The sequence below is a fragment of the Dioscorea cayenensis genome, chromosome 8, assembly GCF_009730915.1.
Source record: "Dioscorea cayenensis subsp. rotundata cultivar TDr96_F1 chromosome 8, TDr96_F1_v2_PseudoChromosome.rev07_lg8_w22 25.fasta, whole genome shotgun sequence".
NCBI classification, from domain to species: Eukaryota; Viridiplantae; Streptophyta; class Magnoliopsida; order Dioscoreales; family Dioscoreaceae; genus Dioscorea; species Dioscorea cayenensis.
This window is the reverse complement of record NC_052478.1, coordinates 20,821,934-20,842,933: the sequence shown is the minus strand read 5'-3', so window position 1 is coordinate 20,842,933 and position 21,000 is coordinate 20,821,934. Positions and strand designations below refer to the sequence as shown.

At 32.1% G+C, this 21,000-nt stretch overlaps 2 protein-coding genes across 11 annotated transcripts; both read right to left on the bottom strand.

The window, feature by feature from the left end:
• Nucleotides 1-792: 792 nt before the first annotated feature.
• LOC120267378 (NAC domain-containing protein 21/22-like) lies at nucleotides 793-2,601 on the bottom strand. Its single transcript, XM_039275016.1, has 3 exons — nucleotides 2,430-2,601; nucleotides 1,585-1,799; nucleotides 793-1,185 (listed from the first exon to the last, which is right to left on the bottom strand). The coding sequence occupies exons 1-3, from the start codon at nucleotides 2,599-2,601 to the stop codon at nucleotides 793-795; spliced, it is 780 nt and encodes a 259-aa protein (XP_039130950.1).
• LOC120266704 (protein RRNAD1) lies at nucleotides 2,589-20,687 on the bottom strand. 10 transcript variants are annotated; one of them, XM_039274354.1, is made up of 14 exons: nucleotides 20,515-20,687; nucleotides 20,336-20,431; nucleotides 20,151-20,234; nucleotides 19,129-19,203; nucleotides 18,848-18,928; nucleotides 17,929-18,073; nucleotides 17,594-17,846; nucleotides 15,139-15,313; nucleotides 14,314-14,397; nucleotides 13,410-13,647; nucleotides 13,044-13,252; nucleotides 11,308-11,515; nucleotides 6,281-6,309; nucleotides 2,589-2,627 (listed from the first exon to the last, which is right to left on the bottom strand). In XM_039274354.1, the coding sequence occupies exons 1-12, from the start codon at nucleotides 20,641-20,643 to the stop codon at nucleotides 11,312-11,314; spliced, it is 1,773 nt and encodes a 590-aa protein (XP_039130288.1). In that variant the 5' UTR covers nucleotides 20,644-20,687; the 3' UTR covers nucleotides 2,589-2,627; nucleotides 6,281-6,309; nucleotides 11,308-11,311. The 10 variants fall into 10 exon arrangements, 6 of the variants coding, with proteins under 6 accessions (XP_039130288.1, XP_039130289.1, XP_039130285.1 ...); XR_005538253.1 differs by lacking the exon at nucleotides 2,589-2,627 and adding an exon at nucleotides 9,281-9,346 and having other exon boundaries at nucleotides 6,037-6,309; nucleotides 11,308-11,441; XR_005538252.1 differs by lacking the exon at nucleotides 2,589-2,627 and adding an exon at nucleotides 6,618-6,785 and having other exon boundaries at nucleotides 6,038-6,309.
• Between the last annotated feature and the right edge of the window lie 313 nt (nucleotides 20,688-21,000).

The following is a 21,000-nucleotide window of genomic DNA, read 5'->3' as shown; positions in this document are numbered from 1 at the left end:
GTGAATGAATAGTTTTTATTGTTGGAGGTTAGTGATGAGTTGCTTTCAAGAATATGTGTTTAATTGGTTAATAAAAGCAGCAGGTGGGATTTCAATAATATTTATTTATAATTAATATATTTATATATATATTGTTTGATGGAAGATGGGCTGCCAAACATGAAAAAATATAACTAATCTTTATTTATGATTTCATTGATGTTAGGATATCTAGAATGAGATTTTTCTTCTATAAAATTAAAACCTAAAATATTATATAATTAATACATACAAATATATATATATATATATATATATATATATATATATATATATATAAGTTTCAGTGTTTGTTTAATTGTCTTTGGATATAAAAATTTCAACAGGAGATTGAGAGTTCAAATCATTAAACATATTCATTAATTAATTTATATAAATATAGAAAGAATTAATTATTTTTTATTTAGATATAAAATGAGAGAGAGAATCAAGTTGATGAGCTAGAAAAGATTGCATTAATATAAAAACATTAAAAGACAAAATAAAAGGGATATAAAATCATATAATGTGAGTTGAAGGTTCAAAATCTTTGGAAGTGATTGAAAGCAAAGACAGATTTTTTTATATCATTTTCTCATTTGAATATCCAACATTAATTTCATACAATGCAAAGTTGAAAACTACTTATCATCCAAACAAACCCATCATATTCAAGTATTCAAATTCTTCATCCCTTCACTTAAACATATAAAAATACACACACACAAATATATATATATATATAGCTATCACTTATTAAGCACAAATAATACATTAAAAAGGGTTCCAAATTGGAAGTAGAGTAACATCACACAAGGAGCTATCAATGGGCAATTGAGTCACATTGGAAGGGACCAAGTCCCTCTTGGAGTTGCCATCTAACTTTGTGAGTTGGTTCAAAATGGAGTTTATCATCTTTGCATGCATGGGATCATATGAGAGATTAGGGCTAGGGCTAGGGTTAGGGTTATGGTTAAGGTAATTGGAGAAGCAGGGCACCTGCTCAAAGCCTTCATCATGAAGAGGGTTTTGATCAAATGTTATGTAGGTTTCCGACAAGGGTGGCGGCGAGGAATCAACATCGGAGTTGTTGTATGTATCCTTCGTAATTGGTCTAGACGAAATTCCTCTACTCTTGTAAAATACTCTACATAATACCCAATCTTCCTGTATTAAATAAATAAATATAAAAAATGTTGTTAAAATCATTTCTAACTAAGAGAATTAATGATAATTAAAATGAGCTTGTTACTGTGTTATCATATGGCATAACATTATACTTGCATTCATCTAATATGCTGTCATTATTTTCTAATTTATATGTGTGTGTATATATATGAGAAAGAAGTCTAGAAAAATGAATATATACATATAACTAAACAGAAAAAGGGTAAAAAAAAAATTAAAGTATATACCACTACCAAAAGCTAACCCTGCAAGAGAAAGATAAATAGCAATCTATGCCTCTTGTGCTTTTGTTTCCTTGTGTTGGTCTTCATGTTGGTGAACATAAAATTAATTTTTTTTTATTAAATTATTAAATAATTTATGGAAAACAAAACTAACCTTGCATGAGAAAGCCTGAGGAACAATGTCAAAGGTTGGTTTTTCCATCCTAAACTCATGCATGACCCAATCGGTTTTCTTCCCTTTCGGAGCTCTTCCTTCGTAGAAAACCAGTGTCTTCCTCATTCCGACAACGGTAGCATTCCGTGACACCATACGGTCCTTCCCGGTAGCCTTCCAGTACCCGCTCATTGTTGCCCGATTCGTCCTTAACCCTGATGCATATTTTCGATCTCGGAGACAAAAAAAATACCATTCCCTTCCTCCAACGCACGCAGTTTCTGACATTAAGCATAATCATCCCACATCAGTTAATTTAAAAATAATAACTTAAATTATGAAAAGAAAAACAATTTTTGAACCTATTCCTACCAATAGATACATGTAGAAAAACAAGATTTGGGACAAATACATCACAATTTAAGTGGATGACTAGTTGGCAACTTTAAGTTTGAAACTCTTATCCATTTCCTCATCAATATACAGTGAAATCACAGTATTGTTTAAGACTTTTCTTAAGCATGTAACTTTTCTTCCTTCTAAATTAAGAATAATAATAACAAACAAAAAAAATTTCTATTAGTGTAATTATTCTGTGATATATATATATAAATATATATTCTAAAATATTAGAAAAAAATGGGGAGGTTTTATCATCTTCATCTCTTAAATGATCATGTTTCTCAAAGTTTAATCGTTCATAATAATAAATTAAAGAGAAATTGAGAAAGCATAGATAACAAATAAAACATAATATATATATATATATATATATATATATATATATCTATGTGTGTGTGTGTGTGTGTGTGAAGTTGGGGAAAAAAAAAAAGAAAGAAACTAACCAGGAAGGTCCCATGGCTCGCACTTGTTAATATCGATATCAATCATCATAGGGAAGAAACATGAGTTGAGTTTTCGATGATCACCGGAGAGCTTGACGGAGAGGTAGTCACATATCAGTTCATCGTCTCGAGGATGAAATCGAAAGCCGGGTGGTAACCGGTCTTCAACCATGGTTAAGAAGCTTGTGTTCATCATCACTTCTTGTTGAACCATTAAAGAAGATGGAGATGAAGAAGGGAGAGTATTAATAGAGTAAGAAGGAAGCAAAATGGAGGAATGAAACAGTGGTCATCTTTTATTTATTATTTATTTATTAATTTTTGAAAATTCTATTTGTTAGGGTTTGCTTACGTGGCATGATGACATGGACACAGTGAACACCTCCACCAGCCAAACATGGCCACCGTGGGTGGAGCACATGATGACGTGGCCTTTTTGGATTTGGTGGGATGAGGTTGTGTGAGCCCTACCATTTATAGTAATTATTATATATATATATATATATATTTTTGTAAGTTTTAGTGTTGAAGTAACATGTGAAAGTTCATTTGGGTCCCTGAACTAAAAAATATTGTACAAGTTGGTCCTGTTTAGTTATATAATGACTTACATATATATAATTTTTAATGAACTCTCACTTTGGCGTTTATGTATATCTCCGTACTCCATAATTTTATATCAATAATGACATGAAAAGTAGGCCTAGTGAAAAGGAGAGAAAATTAGGATATAGCAAATTATATGCTTACGAATAAATAATGATGAATTATTATTTTTTTTATTTTTATTTTGTAAGATCTTTGATTGAAACATTGTTAATACAGAATAAAAATTAAAAGTACTAGAGTTTGCCTCAAGTGATAGAAGCTTGATTTTATTAAACAAAATGATTTCAATTTTAAATTTTTGTACATGTCAAAAACACTCATAAAAATAAATTTATCTCTATAAAGAGTTTCTAATACCTAGTCTCAAACTAATTTAGAGTTTGTAATTCCTAAAGGAACCAATTGAACCATAGACTCAAAAAATAAAAATAAAATTTTTTAAATATGATTTGGGATTTTTTTTTTTAAAAAAAAGTCTATTTATAATCCAAAGTTAAATAATTATCTACATTTAGAGAATTAGAACATGAACCACTGACATCATTAATGAAGTCTTGAGTAATTAGAACTGACAATAATAAAATACAATGCATACTTTATGAATTAATAAGTCCCATTCTTCAAATGTTCTAATGAGGTCTTATTTATTTCACCAAACTTTCCATCATGCAATTTAATAAACAACAAAATAATCAACCAATTGATTAATTTTCCTATTTCTTATTTAAAAAAAAAAACAAATTCTATCAGATGGCCTGTCTAACTATCCTCAAATATATACACTTTATATTGAATAAATAAATAAATTCGTAAACCAACCCTTTGAAAAAAATTTGTTAATTTCATGTATATCTTCAAAACTTTATAATGGTTTTCAAACACGCCCTCAAGGGTTTAGAAATTGTATACAACAACCAGAGACCAACCATTTCATGTTTTGAAATTTATACATTTATACATTTATGATTACAAAAAACTAATCATAATATTATGAGTTTAAATCAATGCATAACTATTTTAAAACAAATTATCATAAGAATATTATTTTAATAGGTATGTCAACCGGCTCAAGATTATAAAAATATCAACAATTTTTTTTTTAATCTTTGACACAACTATTTCCTAAAAGGGGTGTGTATATATATATATATATATATATATAGAAAAGGTTCTCTAGCTACAGTAACACTAACCTTTAGCTACAGTGAAAGTTAATCTTAGATTAATGAGTTCATTAGTTTTAATTTTGTTTTTACTGTACATCCCACCTTTTACTGTGTTACTGTTCATAAACACAGTAACACTGTTTATTAAATAGTGTCCGACCGTTGGATCGAAATCCAACGGTCCAAAACAACGTTCACAGATTTTTAATCTGTGAACGTGCATAGAGGATTGATCCTTATATATATAAGGCTATATATAAGCCTTAGACACACCCATTTCCTAATAGGGGAAAAATATTGGGAAGCTTTTAAAAAATAACCTCCTTAAGTGTTTTTATACATAAAAATTCAAACCTAAAATGACCTAAATCTCTACTAGGTTATATTGATAATTTTTTTCATAAATATTAAAAAGATTATTATATTTTTTTTTTAAGGAAACAAGAGGATAAATTTCCTAACTTCATAATTTCAGATAATTACACATATTGCCCCTAATTAATAGGCGTATTTATACACAAGAATGAATGATTAAATTTGCTAAGAAGTCAAAGAAGTTGGTAATTCAATGAGTGAATGGCCTAACAACCAAAGCTCCAGTGAATATTGATAAAGTCCAATGATCAAGTGTATAGTCTACTAAAGATTATATAATCACCATTGATTCACCAACATACTACTACTACTTAAAAAACCAAAATAATATGTGTATAATGTAACTACAAGGTTCTTTAGGGGTATCTATGGAAAAAGAAAAAGTTTGAAAGGATAAGAATGGTGGATAGGCCATGGTGATGAGAAGGATTGGTTGGGCAAGAAAGGTTATGAAACTGACAGCGTGGGGTTCACCTATGCACGTGACACACGTGCGACACATACCTTACTTTCATTTGCCAACCCAATTACAGAGGCCAACTCAATTACACATGTGTTAACCATGAATGAATGTTTTATTTACAGCCTTTGGATGATGATCCAACCATTATTATTTATATAAATATTATATAAATTTTTTATTTATAATACTGTTTGTTACCGTTTTAAACTGTGTAATACTATTTGTTACTTTATAAACAGTCTCTAGATTTCAATTGTCCTTATCTTCTTTTTTTTTTCCCAAAGTCATATGTACAGTTAACTATTCTTTAAAAATAGTTTCAAACCAGATTAAAAACAAAATGATAACAGTTCCTAAACGTTTTACACAAGCCTAACATTGTGCATTTATAAGAAACAAGTTTGTCAGTAGACACAAGCAAAACTTTGGACTGAATAAATTCAAGATAGACCTTAAATTCATACACAGGTTCAATGGACATAAAAGAATCTCACAGTTAGTTTGGTAGATGTTTTCATTTTTATTTTTATTTTTTTATTTGACTTTGATGTTCATTCCTTGTTGCTAACAAACCAAAATAAAATTTGGTTGTATAACTTTGTATGGTGACAAAACAGTAGGGCAAGACACAGCGCCTTCTTGAAACAATTTGGCCAAACAAATGAATTAGTAAAAGGAGATAGGGATTGAGGGATGGGGGGGAAAGTTATTTATCTATTTATTTATCTATTTATCTATCTATCTATCTATAAATAATAATACATCATCATTCTGGCAAATGGTGACAAGATCAAAGCATGCTATCTATATTTCATTGGATGATAGACTCTGGATGATGTTAATGTTAGGCTACAATTATGACATCTAATTCAATGGCCATCCAATAATTTCCCAACAGACTATAAAAATACAAACTATTTCTAAAATCCAGAAAAATACAAAAGGGTTTTCTTTTTATTTAAAATTTAAAAGCCAAAGTCTATGAGAAGGTTGTTGTAACAGACACAAAGCACATTATGCTTGAGTTCACAATGGTGCAAGAAACCAAAATTTAATATATTTTTGTTTGAGAGAAGAAAATAAACAATGCATCTTATTTCTTAAAAAGTTTTTATTTTGTTATTATTTGCATACATACTCTTATGTAAACCTGAAATTCTCAAAAAGAAGAGCAAATAAAATTTGATATAAATGCATGGGATTGATTAAAAAAATATATACCCAATTAGTGATTGTACCTGAAGTTGTTGTCTTCAACAAGATATGCCTGGATATATTAAAGCACACAATAGAAAATTAGTCAATTAGTTAATATGCAAACTGCATGAAATTTACCACAATAGCCTAACTGATACATAAATTTAACAGCACAAAAAGTATGTATATATATACATATATATGTATAGATAGTTTACCAATTAATGTGGAAAAGGCATGAAATACATCACAATAAAACATTAAAATAAAATTCTTCGCTATTTAAGATAAGGATAAGAAAATCAGAAACTGTTCTAAAAATAACAAAAAGAAAAATGTAATGAAGTCAGCTTAAGAATGAAAAGAAAAGGAGGATACTTGCTCCACTGTCCAAGGTGATGACTAAGATAGAGATGTCAGCCATTAGACACTTCAATTCAATAAAAAACACTTTGATGATGGTGACCAATCCAAAACTAAGATTCAATTAGGGTTATATGGACTCCTATAATTTGCCGCCTGTGTGGTTAGAAGACTTTAAGAGGCCTGAGAAGAAGAGTCAAATGAGGTTAGCTACCTAAAAATGGAACAACATTGAGCAGTCATCTTCATCACAACCCACTAAAATGATGTTCTTAATACTTAAATACAGAAAATTACTCTGAGTAGGGCCCTAAATCCATTAATAGAGAGATGACACAAAGCAAAAGCATTCACAAATTAAAATCATAATGCATGTGCATTCAATTTAGGCAAAGACATAGACAATATAAATATATCTGTGTTTACCAGAAAACTAGGAAAAAGTAAACGAGGATACGCACGCTGGGAATAGACATGTCAAAGTTTCAGTATTTCATTCTAAGCAAACAGCTGGTTTCAACAGAACTAATTTAGCTGAAAAAGACCACCACAATAAACAACGCATTCAGATTCAAGGTATTATATTTATTTATTTTTAATTATTATATAGGACATATTCAAGAAAAATGGCCCCCGTTTTGGTTGGGGGATAACACAGAATAAAGCTTCCAGCCAAACAACTGATTTGCACAGATGAGAATAGTCAGAATAACTATTCTGGACAAACTGAGTTCTTCCAAATTGCTTTAAAAAAAGCAATTCCACATGTTGGGTGGAATGCTGCCTGCTTCTGAAGACACTTTTAGGTTATAAACACATAGAATATGAAAAAGTAGCAGACAGACAAATATTATGATAATCCTATTCTGTATTCAATTATAATTCTTATTCTGACTTATTCTTGCAGTTGTAGATTCCCAACCAAATGGGACCATTTATATATCTAACAACACCAGAAGAACAAGTACAATGTCCAGAAGTCAATCCAACCTTGTACAAAACTTATACTAATTGGGAACACAACAACCTGTAATCAGGTTCAACACTACCACTCTTACCACATGGGGATTATCAAAGCAAAATCTAAATCCGTTAGTGCACGCTTAACTACTATTTGGATTACTATACGTCTGAGTTGACTAGTTTCTAACATACCAAACCTTGTAGAAAGTGCCATACAGTATTTGGTGATCATGCAACATTGGCCATGTGATTGAAATTTCTACAAGTCAATATTTCTGACATGAACTTGGAGGTGCTGCCTTGCAAAGGATCTATAGTCCTGCTACTTTTTCCTAACTCGAAGTCATATTATTGAACCTTGAAAAGATTCATCAAACATTTCGGCTGAGAGAGAGTCACAGAGAGAGAATATTTTAGTTAAGATGGCAAGATGCATTAATTTGGCACTTCAACCTCTCCTTGATTTCACTTGAAATATTAAAGTAAACTCCAGAGATGCTATAAGAACAGGAGGATCTTGAGTGTATGAAGCTCTAAACCAAAAATGTTGCAACAACTTGAGATTTCTAGGAGTAGCGACCTAAAGTGCTAACCTGATTTACAATATAACTGAAAACACCTCTAATTATATGAGTTTGGAATATCACTGTTCACTAGATGCCACTACCACAAATATTCCAACAATAACTTCTCATCAGAAATTTGATTTCAAATGTTTTGCAGCTTGTCAAAATTTTAAACGAACACCATAGTTTTCTTTATTTGCTTTAAGAAGAAACCATGAGCTTTTCTTTGAAAGAATCTTGAACCGAGGCCATCGTTTGCCTTGAAACCTAGGCCACTGCTTTGGGAAAATGAGTGCCTTCCCACTACAGCACTAGAGGGAAGACTACATAAGATCACCATCACAAATATATATTCAGTAAAATCACAACAAAATTCATAAACAAAAAAGTTTCCTTAAAGCTCATCATGATTATAAATAAGTGCTATCATTTTCCCAACTTGTTTTTGACAAGAGGCAAGAGCCTATTCTAGGAAAAAATATTGAACTGCAGATCATTGAGTACGCATTAGGGTCTCTCCCACTTATCTACTAATGCATTGCCCCAAAAAGAGATCATCACAATGTGTCCAGTTATATGACAAAAAGACACAAGGTTTGCACAATCGAAAAAGATGTGCATAATCTACTGGTGGGTTGGCTGAACATCAATGCAAGATGTCAATTTTTCTTCTTAGAAAATGAAGCAATATAACTTTATATGCACAATTGGGTCATCCAAGTGTTCCTTCTGAAATTAGGAAGTGTTAGAGGTGCTTCTAAGTTTTTTATGCATCTAATGTTTTATTTTTCCATTTTTCTTTAGAGAACCATAAACGCCCTAATTGATAATAAAGTTGAGATTATCAAAGGTTGGTTGAGTTCGGAAAATTGAGATAGAAATATCTAAATCACATTATTTAATTTAGTGTTGCAAAAAGAAAGCCCTCAGAATATTCCCAGGTAATATCATGCTGCCATTTACATAGTGAACATCTTAAAAGTCCATCATTGTGATCTCTAACAATAGCAAACAGCATGCCCGACATTTTATGTCTAAGACCTGAGTGATCTCATTGACATTTCTCCTAGTGAAGTTATAGCACATGAACTGACTGATATAAGCCATCATGTGGGGGATGTCTCAGCAGAAAATACGCAGACTGCTTACCATATTGTCACACCTTTAATACCACAGAATGACCTGGCCAGCTGACTGTAAAAAAGATACAACTACCTGCAGAAAAGGAAAAACTACAACTGAAGTTTTGCTTCACCTCAAAAGGAGTATGATCAGCATGACAAATGGTTTTGGAAGCAACCTGGTTAAAAAGGCATTATGGCTAAAAGAAATTGCAGTTTTAAGAAACATTGACTCAAGACCACAGTTAAGGAAGTATCCTCTATAAAAGGCCACTTTGGGGAATAATTACGTTTCACTATTGACAAACAAACACCAAGGTTGGATACAAGAGAATTCCTTTACATATTCAAAGATGATTATCAAGCTCAACAAGTGAATGCAAATACTGACCAGAATTTAATTTTGTTTTTGGTTTTTTTTTTAATACAAAACTTGCTGGCTTGGTCAATAACTTTGAGCACATAATCCCACACACATTAATAGCTCATCAGGTTCATACAAAGAAAATGCGCATAAAAAAGTGAGATGCCTCAAGATTGTTGCATTGAATGTTTCTTTGGAAACATGACAGTCGATTGTAACTTAAAAGTAGATGAAATGACACTGGCTCTGTACTGTAAGGGCCCGTTTGGTGGACATGATAGAATATGGATGGATATGATATGAGGACTGAATAGGAGTAGGAAAGGATATGGGCATGATAAGCTCATATCCTATTTTATGTTTGGTGCGCACCAGATAAGCCATTGGACATCATTTATTATCCTATTTTACGTTTGAAGTGGACCAGATAATGACAGGATATGATATGTAAATAGACAAAATTACCCTTTATAATATAATTATATATTATTTTCAAAATAGACTTTTTTTAAAAAAAAATTTCCTTAATGATTTACTTATCTGTATCTTTACAAGTTTCTATTAAATTATTAAAAAAACCTATAATGCCCACAAATATATAGATCATAATATCACCAACTTGTAAAAATTATACTTCATACCTATTTACTAGAAAAAAAAATAACCAAAAATCCATAAATATAGCAAATTAAATACATCACGTCAAAATCAATTAAAAAAAATCATCCAATTAGAAAAACTAAGACATGATAACAAACGATATTTAGATAAAAAATAACTTGTTCAAGCACAAGATCGACGGAGAAACTCTTCAACCACTTCAGATGCGAAAAAACTCTACTTTGTGAAATTAGCGTCATATTTAGTTGTTGATAAGCTTTTTGTTCCAAGCATCAAAAGATGGAAAGAAGGCATATAATCAACCCTAGATGAGTTTAATAAACCATAAATAGGGTAAAAAAGTAAGTTTAAAATTTTATCATATCCTACCTGTTTCTATCCTGACTCCCCCAACAGGATTTAATATCATGTCCCCGGTAGGATAAATTGGGTCAATAGGATAATATTATCATGTCCTATTGGCACACCAAACAAAAGAAAATAATAGGATATGATAGTCTATCATATCCTATGGCCTTTATCATGTCTACCAAACGGGCCCTAAATATAAAATCAAACTCAGACAGAAAGATTGGCAGTTTAAAATATTAAAGATATATATTCCACACCTGACCTAAATACGGCAACAAACAGGTTCCAAACAACAGATACAAAGTTGCGCACACAACCTTTAAGGTTAACACATCACATTTGCTAAATTGCTAAAAAGGAAGATCTTTGTCAAATGCTTTCCAAGATTGAGATTCCCCTTTTTAATTTGTCACCCGCTACATTACTTGAGATCATATTATGCAATGATGGGCAAAGTATAATCTTGATGAATGAAACTAAAACTACTAGTTGCAGAGTAGATATGTGTTCAAATACTCCTTGACATTTTCTATCAAATTATGTTCTGGTGTGTAATTTCTGAGTCTCAATTCACTTGTTCTTTAGTTTCCTGGTCAGACAGCTTGTTGAAATTATCAGTCACTAGGATGATGGAATAACCAACTTCACATCTGTATCTACTAACAAGAACTCATATAGAATGCACATTCACATGGCAGTCAGCAGAGAATGAAAATTACCACATTATGTCCACATTGTATCTGAGCCAGTTTTCCAAGCAACTATTGCCATATTCCTAGGTGAGATGGTAGGATGAAACAGAGGGATGAGAAATGCTTGCACTGATTCACCTTGCTCTTGAAGGAATAATAACCTATCAAGCAGAATATAAGTTTCAATCAGGGGGCCTAGTGATGCCCTAAGAGACCAGAAAGGACCAACAAGTTCCTGTACAGAAAAAAAAGTTTACCATGATTAACCCAGCCAACAACAGAAAGTAAATATATAAAATAAATCAACCAATCACAATTAAAGATCTTTTTAATACATTGGTTTACTAGTAGGAAGGCATGCAATAACAACTGTCAAGGTCTATACTTGATAAGGATTTGATGAAAACTAGACAATCCAGGTTCAAGGTGTTTAACAACCAAGCATATACATCTGAACTCAATTTAACCCAAAAGCTTAAGCTAATAGGATGAGAGATCTAGGCTTATATATTCCAATCCATATACCAACTTAACAGACTATTAGTTACTATAACATAAGGAACAGTTGTGAGACAATTTAGAAGTTCCATATAAAGAAGCAAGCAAACAATAATTTTGAAATAATGCCCTTCAAGAAAAAAGATTCTCCAATTTAATGTCCTACTGAAAGTCAAGTTACCAAAATAATTCTTTTTCATTTAAAAAATGTTTTAAATTCTTAGTTACATAATGTCAACATCATTAGTTAGCAAATATTTTGAAAAGCACTTACGATGGAAGTGGTGAAAAACCTCATGAATCTTAGTTGTCTAAGTATAATATTCAAATTGAGATGGACCATTGAAATACATGTATTATGCTCATTGAGTTTAATCTCAATAACAAGTGAGCCTTCCCACACCAGATTTTCAGAGAAAAATGATCTTTTTAACTTCTCCATCTTTGAAATCTGTAGTAGAATTACACTGTGATCATGGAGGCCAATTTAATTTATAAATACAAGTGTGCAGAAAGAAGCAGGTGTAGTGAACACTTGGGACTTGTTTGGACTGCATTATGAAAAAAATGTTTCTTTTTTTTTTCTTTTGAAGGTTAGTAAGTGTTTATCTAATTAAGCTAAGCTGCTTGTGTTGGGATATATTAATTCATAAGTGCTTCTATAGTTAGGAAGTTATTTGGATTTTATTTATTGAAATTGCTTTTTTCAATGAGAAATTACTAGATATGAGACGACGACAGCAACAACAACAATAAGAAATAATCACAGTTATTATTATCATTGTTGTTGTTCTTGTTTTATACCATTGGTATCAGTGTTAATATTATTATTAATGTTAAGGATAAAAAAGGTAATTATCTAAAACATTCAAAGGCATTTCCTTCTAAAAAATTCTTAAATTGCTTCTCCAGCAATGCTTTTCTTATAGCTTTTGTTTTTGTTTTTCAAAAGTCTAAACCCTAAGCCCATACAAACAACTAAAGTAGCCCCAAGTATAACCTAGCCCAAAAGCACTTTTGGAACCAAAAATAAACAATAGAAAAATAAAAATCCAAAGAGGGCTTACAACTATAGCAACTCGAAGAGGGGGAAAAGGAAACTTGAAAGGCAAAAAGTTTTCAAATTTAAAAATAAATAAATAACGCTACAACCCTAATGCACAAACAGAGTACAAGTATTACTACTTCCAAACAACAAAAAAATAATATGAAAATAAAATTCAAATGAGAAAGAAATTTGATTGGAGGGTTGTGAGGAAACATACAGTGTAAGGTCGAATTTCCTTCCAAATCTCAAATACGTTGATATTCTGCGCAAGGCTGAAGCCAAGATGATCTAGTCCAGACTTGACAAATTCTTCAAAAAGCACATCTTTATGAGCCTTTGCTGATGAGCAAATAAAATCGCACTTATTGTTGTAACAAGCACAGGACTGTGATGACTGTCCGTGGCCAGACATAGTGCATGGCCCATCTGCATAAAAATCGAGTTGGAATAGACCATTGGCATAAACATATTAAGTCAAAAAATGGAAATGTGATTGGGAAAAAAAAAGACATTCTGCATGCTGATACTCTAAGAACATTTCAAAGTCTAATTTATAAATCAATCATCAGGAATAGCAGGACACCTTCTGGTACTAGGTGATTGTGAAGATGATTAATGACTTCAACTTCACTAGAATTCTGTGCCAATGAACTTTTTTTTCCTTGAAAAGCCATTTCTGGAGTAATTGCAGAACAATCAACTTCTTTTACATCCAACTGGGATGCTAGATTTCTCCTTAATAATCGCCGACGTAGAGCTTTACCTTGTCGACCAATTGTTGGACTCAATTTCAGAGTTTCAGGATAATGCTTATCAAGAACCTTTTAAAAGAACAAACTCGTTATTGAAAAAGCAAAGTAGGTGCAAACACCGATACAGACACAATCCCATTCTGGATACACTATTGCCATTTAGTAAAAGAATTAAGTGATACACCATTGTGATCATTGAAGTTTTTTTGAAAAATCCAACATGAAAGCATTTCCACAAAAATAGGATATATGAGAGAAAAAAAATGGGAAAATAAGCATAAGCTGGCAACTTCAAGCAAACATGTTACAAAGAGGATTTTAGTCAAAGCAGCATTTTTAAGTGCAAGAAGACAAGGGAAGCTGGTTAAAGACAAAAATAAATAAATAAATAAATAATAAAAACATAAAGAGCAACGCATTATAATCAAGCAAGCCAAAAGTGAGAAAGATAAATCATTAAGTATGAAACTTAGATTAAGATAATGTTTAGAAAAATTAAAAGGCCTTGAAATCATGAAAAAAAGAGTTGAAACAAATACAGCATAACAAGAAAGTAAAACAAAGAAAATTCCTAGCATGACCGAAGCTCCACTGAAGTAGTACAATAGTCTCAAATAATCCAGATGATGAACAGAAAGAAAAGGTAAGAAACTTGCACAATCTAATCGTGAAATATCAAGAGGAAGCAAGCCATAATATACAGGGAAAATGGTTAGTCAAACAAAATATATTCACCATTTGGAAGGCAGCACGAAATGCATGTAGATCAAAATTCTGAAGAGCAGCATCTTTAGTGAGACATTTCCATCTCTCAGCACTCTATCAAAACAAAGCAAAAGGGAGCCATTTTTCAAATTTAAAAAACATATATATTAACTTAAAATAATTTAACTTGTTACTTGTTAGGGGCAAAACCATTTAGAGTACAATTACAAAATATAATAAGAAACAAAACAACCTCAACATTTAGCCTCACAGCAGAGCAAAGAGCGAGATTGACCAAGTCCAAAGATAAGAAGAAATTTAAACAAGGTAAATGAACAAAAAGAACAAGGTCACCAGAAATTTAGTAGTTTTTTTAACAATATACCCAACTGGAGAGATGCAATATTTGAGGAGACATCTAAGCAAGGATATATTGTTTACTGGGTTAATTTATAGCCAGCCTATGACGAAAAACTAACTCCAAAGGTGTTTGCAGTCACAAAAGCAATAACAATAATTTGATGGGTCTACACAATTTGCTTATAAAACACTTAGAGAATATGGAAGGGCATAGTTGCTCGGTTGAACCTGAGTATTTGAATGAATGCAAAATGTTAGGCAAAAGATCATAACTTATGGCGATGTGGTTTTAGAACATATGCAGATATGTAAAGAGAAGTTCAAAGCTATCCATTCAAGAATATCCTGTAAACTAGTTACACATGTTTAACATTAATTGGCCTTTCCCAATGAACATCTTACTGTTACTTGTTTACTATCAAATGTCAAGAATATGATCAACATCTTTAAGAGGCCAAGTAAACAACCTAAATGCTATTGAGCCTTGAGACATACCTGACAAGCAAGATCACGTGCATTCTTTCCAAGCTTCATACCGGCAGGTTTAGCAAAATTACTCAATGGAAAACCACAAGGGACATCAAATTTCATAGAGCATTCTTCTGATAGTAAGTTGTAACAACAGCCAATACAGATAAGTGCCTTCACTTGCTCGCATTCCACAAAGGACCTAAAAAATTACACCAAACTTTCGTACTTTCAATGGTTAAATTAATTTTGCATCCTCATATTTTAGGGTATCCACCAACCTCGCTTAATAAAGTTTCATTTTTGGCATTCTATACCACAAAGTTAAAGGGCCTGTTTGTAACACCATAATACTACAGTAGTCCCCACATTCTACAGGAATTTTATGTTTTGTGGGAAAATTTTCTAAAGGAGTGTTTGATAATTTTTTTTTTTTATAAAGAGAATGATTCTTATGAAAGCCAAGATTAGGAAAACGTAAAACAGTTTCCAACTCTTTCCACCTCTTTATTTTTTCATATGAAATGTGTAATTCACTCTTTCACATGGCTAACATCAAGAAGCAGCATTCGCTATGGTCAACTCAAACGAGTGGCACATTTACTCAAACGAGTGGCACATTTGCACCATCATGTCACATGACATTTAACAAAATTGTTTTTATAAAATTTTCAAAATATTATTTTAAAAATTGTTTTTAAAATAAAATATTTTAAACATTTTCATATTATAAAAGAATAATTTAAATATTTAAAAAATATAGAAAAATTTCAAAAATTTTTAAAAAAAATTATTTTTTAGAAAATAATTGAAATATATGTTCAACAACCTATTTTTAGCAAATAATCAACAGGTTATACTTTTTCATACAAACTTAAAAATATATCTTTTTATTTTAGCACAAACCAAACAAGGACCCAAATTTGAGAGTTCATTAGTGGCTTTAATTCTAATATTTACAGGAGAATTTTGCTATAATCATCCAAACACCTATTTTGTAAGAAAAAACCCCATTGGATATGTCTTCAATTCACAGTCCACGTACACCAGAAATAAACTCATACAAATCTTTATATCCAAAGAGGCCATAATTTTTATAACCGCAATGCTCAATGGATGGTCAATGCTAACATGGAATCCACATGGATGAGAATCAGATAAGGCATTAATTGATGACATGTCAGGATGCCACATGAACAATTTACACACCATCAACCAAGGACTAAGTTGCCAGTGTGGCAAGAGCCAAATCAGAACATACCAATGTGGAATGTGTTGCTGACAACTACCATGTCAGCAAGTATAAGTAAACAATGACATGTTAAGTTTAGTGTATTTTGAGAACTTGCAAAAAATTAAGGAACTAATGTAATTAGAAAATTTTAAATGACAATCTATAGGACAGTAAAATGAAACAAATTCTAAAACAACAGCAGAAATACTTTGAGGCTGTGGCCAATTGCATTTCAAAAAAATGTTCTAAAAGGCTAAAAGTAATTCCTTTAGCTTTACTTGGTTCAATTTGAAAAGTGTGGCTGGCTTTGGTAGGGAAATAAACAATTTATCCCCATTTATTCTCAACCTCTGAGCAAACAACCAACATGGGTTTTGGAGTTATTAGACAGGCATTTTCACATATTAATTAAATGATAGATTTATTATTTAAAATTAAAATCATTAATCTTATAAAGAACAATCATCATTAATTAAAAAATTATTAATTGAATAAGTCAAAATTAAGTCAACTTTAGATAATTTCCCTCCAAAACAAATTCAAACACCTAAAACCCAAAACCACTTAAGCTGGTTAGTTTTAACGCTAAACCAACCTAATGTGTTTGGTTAGAGATTAAGTAATTGGGGTCAAAAGAATCCTTTTTTTTTTTTAAATATTTTTAAATCAAAATCAGGGGAAAATTTTAGTTGGAATTAATCAAACTTTGACTAAGTAATACTACTAAAAATTAAAATTTAAGATTAAAATTATAATTTTCTAATTTATAATAGACTTTTGTTTATATTAATTTTTTATTTATTTAAATAATTAAATTTTTCAACAGAAAGTTGGTCTGATAACCTAACCCAACTTGGGTGTTCCATTGAAGGTTGGGACGTGGCATATCAACAACTAATGCTAAATGCCATCCATGCAACTAGATATCATGTTGTCTAGAATGGGATTGATGTGGTAAGCGAAGTCTAACCACTCATTTCATTGCATTATTTAAGGCAAACATACATGTAAGTATTTACTTCACAATTCTCCCTAAAGAAATTTTCAGGCTAAGAAGCCAAAAATGAAAATTTAGACGCAATATTGGCATATACCTCAAATTATGCACACGGGAGATGATTTATTCCAATTTTAAATAACAAATTCCACTCATAAGTTATTGAATTAAAAATCATGAAAATAAAACCGGCCTCTAAAATTCAACCCAGAAATCATTTCCAAAATAATATATCAAAAATTGTCATTCACCTGAGCATGTTCACAGAAAGGTCTCCACAAGAATGAAGCCCAACAAGAACCAAAGGAGTGACCTGATTACACAAGGTGCTTCCTCTACCTGCTTTTGAGCTTTCCAGAGCGTTTATTTCTGTGCTTTTTCCAGAACCATCACTAGATTGTTTAACATATTCTTTATCAGATGAAGTGCTACTCATGGTAGTCAGTGTTTCACTAGAAAGAACATGACAGGTGACAGTTTGTGGCACTTTCATATGTACATTTCCTGAAACAAATACACAGCAGAATAAATAGAAAAATAATGCGATAACATCTTAAAACAGAAGGTCCTTAATTCAATTGCCTACCTTGTTGAGACTTGCGCAATTTGGCTGCATAGTGCTTTTTAATTCTCTCTGCCCGTGCATTTGTTACATCAGCATGATGTAAAGATGCATCAATTGCTATGACTACAAGCTGATAGTGAAAAGACAGCGCTTGTGCCAGATAACCCTGTAAGATATTTGCATGGTGTGAAGCAGAAAAATATTTACATGATATGAATACAGAAATAAGAGCATCTTAAGAAAAAATGGTTATGGATAAAATCAGATTGGCTGATGAATTGCCCGCTAGCATGAGACAGATTGCTCTTTGCTGAACTTGTGCAACTAGATGTGCACAATATGCACAATAAGCGAGGTTCCCTAATCAGGAAGTGAGCCAACAGGAAAGAGAAAGCCCAAGAAAACCATAACTATTGTGATGATGGGATATCAGTATGGCTTTGGAAATTCTCATGAAAATTTTAATCAAGATAAAGTAAGAAATAACAACTATACAGGTTTGGTTCATCAAATGCGTCTTTATTTGAAAAAGAAAACCTCAATATTGAAACAGTACTTTCCAAAGCAAAACACTACACTGTCTTGGGACCAATTCAAACTACAAATCACGCCCAATTGTACATGGTTAAAACTAAAGCGTATCTTGCAGCAATTGGAAAAGTTGGAAAAGTATAAGGCAACCTAGAGAAGCTTATCATCCACTTGTCCCTTTCATGACAAAGAGGATTCGTTTTTTACCTCAAAAGAGATGAGAATCATCGGCAAAACTAACTTTGCTGAAAATTTATATCCCTCCAAAGACTTGCAATAAGTGAGCAGAATAATTGCAAAGTTGATTTAAAATATTGGGAAGCATTGCATCAACAAAGCAAGAAAATACTCATTTGGAGTGTTTAAACCATTTCACCTGTAAACTGAAAGGGAAAAAATAGTGCCATACCTGACCAGAACCAACATCAATAATTTTTTGAGCTCCAACACCACTAGCAATAGCATTAGTAGCTGCAGCAAGAATTTCCACCTATCATTTTCCAGATTAAATTGTTTATCAAAAAAGCCCTTGAAAGATTGATAGATAAAAGAATGAAGAAACAGATAAACCTGAAGTTGTACCTTCAAAAAGAATGATAATTGGAGCATTATTTAGAGGGCCAAATAATGTTAGTGGAAAATATACATATAATGGATGCACTTTGTCCACCAAACATTCAATATACCTACTTCGTGCTTTTTCTTCATATTCATGCCTTGAGTGAGAACACTACCAAGTGAACTAACACGTAAATTTGGGAAAATCTGCCATAAAAAAAAAAGGATTAATTTATCAGAAAAATATGAATTAAAATTTCACTAATATAATTGATGCTGAAACCATTTTAAGATTGTGTGTTTATCAATAAAATTTCCAAATAGAGAATTTAGCAGGCTAAAAATTAAAAAATGACCATATTGAAGAGACTGAGTCATCCACAAATTCTTAATGTTACAAATAAAATAAAACAGAATTCATGATCACATTAAGTTAAGGATGGCTTTTAGCCAAAACGTGCATATTTTCATGATAGGCATGATGTGTTGGAAAAAGTTTGCATAAGGTCAAATATTGCACCAGTAAAAGGCATTGATCTTGAATTAGACCATTATACATTCAATTATCCCAAATGAACTGCAATTAGATCTCATATTTCTCACATAGCTCGTCAGTTAAACCATTAATTCTCTTCTCAAAGTTAAATAAAAAAAGGTTGATTTTCAGTACACTATGTATTCACTCCAAAATAGTGCAAATTGAAAAACTTATTGCAGTTTACTCCCTGGCTATTCCATTGTATGTTTAATCCAATCTGATGTTTAATAAGGGATAAGATAATTCCACTGTGTTTACTCAAAGATTTGCCTATTCCAGGCAAAGCATGCAATTTGGTTTTGGGGTTCAATTTAAAACAAAATGAGATAATTCTTTGCTAAATAGTCATCTACCTATCCATTTATTACCTATTTCACATAAGAATTGTGCTTTTTTCTTCCCTTTCATTTTGCATAAACTTTGTTCCTAACACATACTACATACATTTCATAATGCCTAACATTCACCATTCAATCTCAAAGCAATAGTACACTCAGAAAAAAAAAAAAACAGTTCAATCATTCAATACCCATGTGAACAGATAACCAAATACAAACATAGTAGAACCCTACGTCACAAGACAAGCATGAAATGCAAATATAAACTAGAAGCATACCGGATGAGACAATTCTTGCTCACGAGGTAACACAAGAGACGTCAAATTTCTCACAAATTCTTGAAGTGACAGTGGCCAGTAATCCTATCAAACAAACTCAGTAAATTTCAGCAAAATGGACCTGAAAATCAAATGCCAGCATAATTACAACCATTCTTCAAAAGAAAATTCACCAAAGAGACAACCTGAATGACACCAGAGGGGAGATTGAGAAGATTCTCAACCGATTCTTTACGGAGGCACGCCATCCACTGCTCATCGACGAGCTCCCAAAGCCTACCCTGAAACCCTAAATCCAATGAAGAGAAAACCCTAGAAAACCAAACCAAGCTCAGGGCTTCAAGCGGAAAAAAAAAAACACGACCTTGAAGAAGTTGACGACGTGAGCATCGACGAGGGGCTTGAAGGGGCGGAGGAAGTCAGCAATGGCGTTCATCCATTCTCGAGTTTCAGCCGCCGACTCGCACGAGTATTTCCGATCGCCGGCGGCCATCACCGGCGGTGAGCTCCTCGAAGCTTTGAACTCTCGTCTCTCGAACTCTCGTTGTATCCTTCAAGTGGGCCTTTTCTTACTTATAGATTACAAACAGGCCGGCGCCGAATGTGGATCCGATAAGGCCCAAATAGGCCCACATTTCTCAGCAAAAGGGGATTTTTTTTTTATATTACAAATAGCAACAAGCCACCCCGAGCGAGGACGTGCTGTGGTATTTCGACTCCTTCCTATTTCTCCATCTTGTTTGACTTGTTTTTTTGTGTATATTTTGTGTGTAGGAGCTTCCGGAAGTGACCACAAGGGTTAAAATGAGATGTCATACTTATTTTTTCAAAACCATACTTGTGTTTTCAA

What these genes read in the sequence shown, in the direction of transcription:
- LOC120266704 (XM_039274354.1), bottom strand. Translation starts at nt 20,643, where the DNA reads ATGGCCGCCGGCGATCGGAAATACTCGTGCGAGTCGGCGGCTGAAACT. An exon ending in CTTTCTGTGAACATGCTCAG is followed by an intron (nt 15,314 to 17,593) that starts GTGAATGACAAT and finishes GTAATTTTTTAG; the next exon opens with GTCCTTTGTGGAATGCGAGC. An exon ending in TTCGTGCTGCCTTCCAAATG is followed by an intron (nt 13,648 to 14,313) that starts GTGAATATATTT and finishes TTCTTTTAAAAG; the next exon opens with GTTCTTGATAAGCATTATCC.
- LOC120267378 (XM_039275016.1), bottom strand. Translation starts at nt 2,601, where the DNA reads ATGGTTGAAGACCGGTTACCACCCGGCTTTCGATTTCATCCTCGAGAC. An exon ending in CGAGCCATGGGACCTTCCTG is followed by an intron (nt 1,800 to 2,429) that starts GTTAGTTTCTTT and finishes AATATGCATCAG; the next exon opens with GGTTAAGGACGAATCGGGCA. An exon ending in CTCAGGCTTTCTCATGCAAG is followed by an intron (nt 1,186 to 1,584) that starts GTTAGTTTTGTT and finishes TATTTAATACAG; the next exon opens with GAAGATTGGGTATTATGTAG.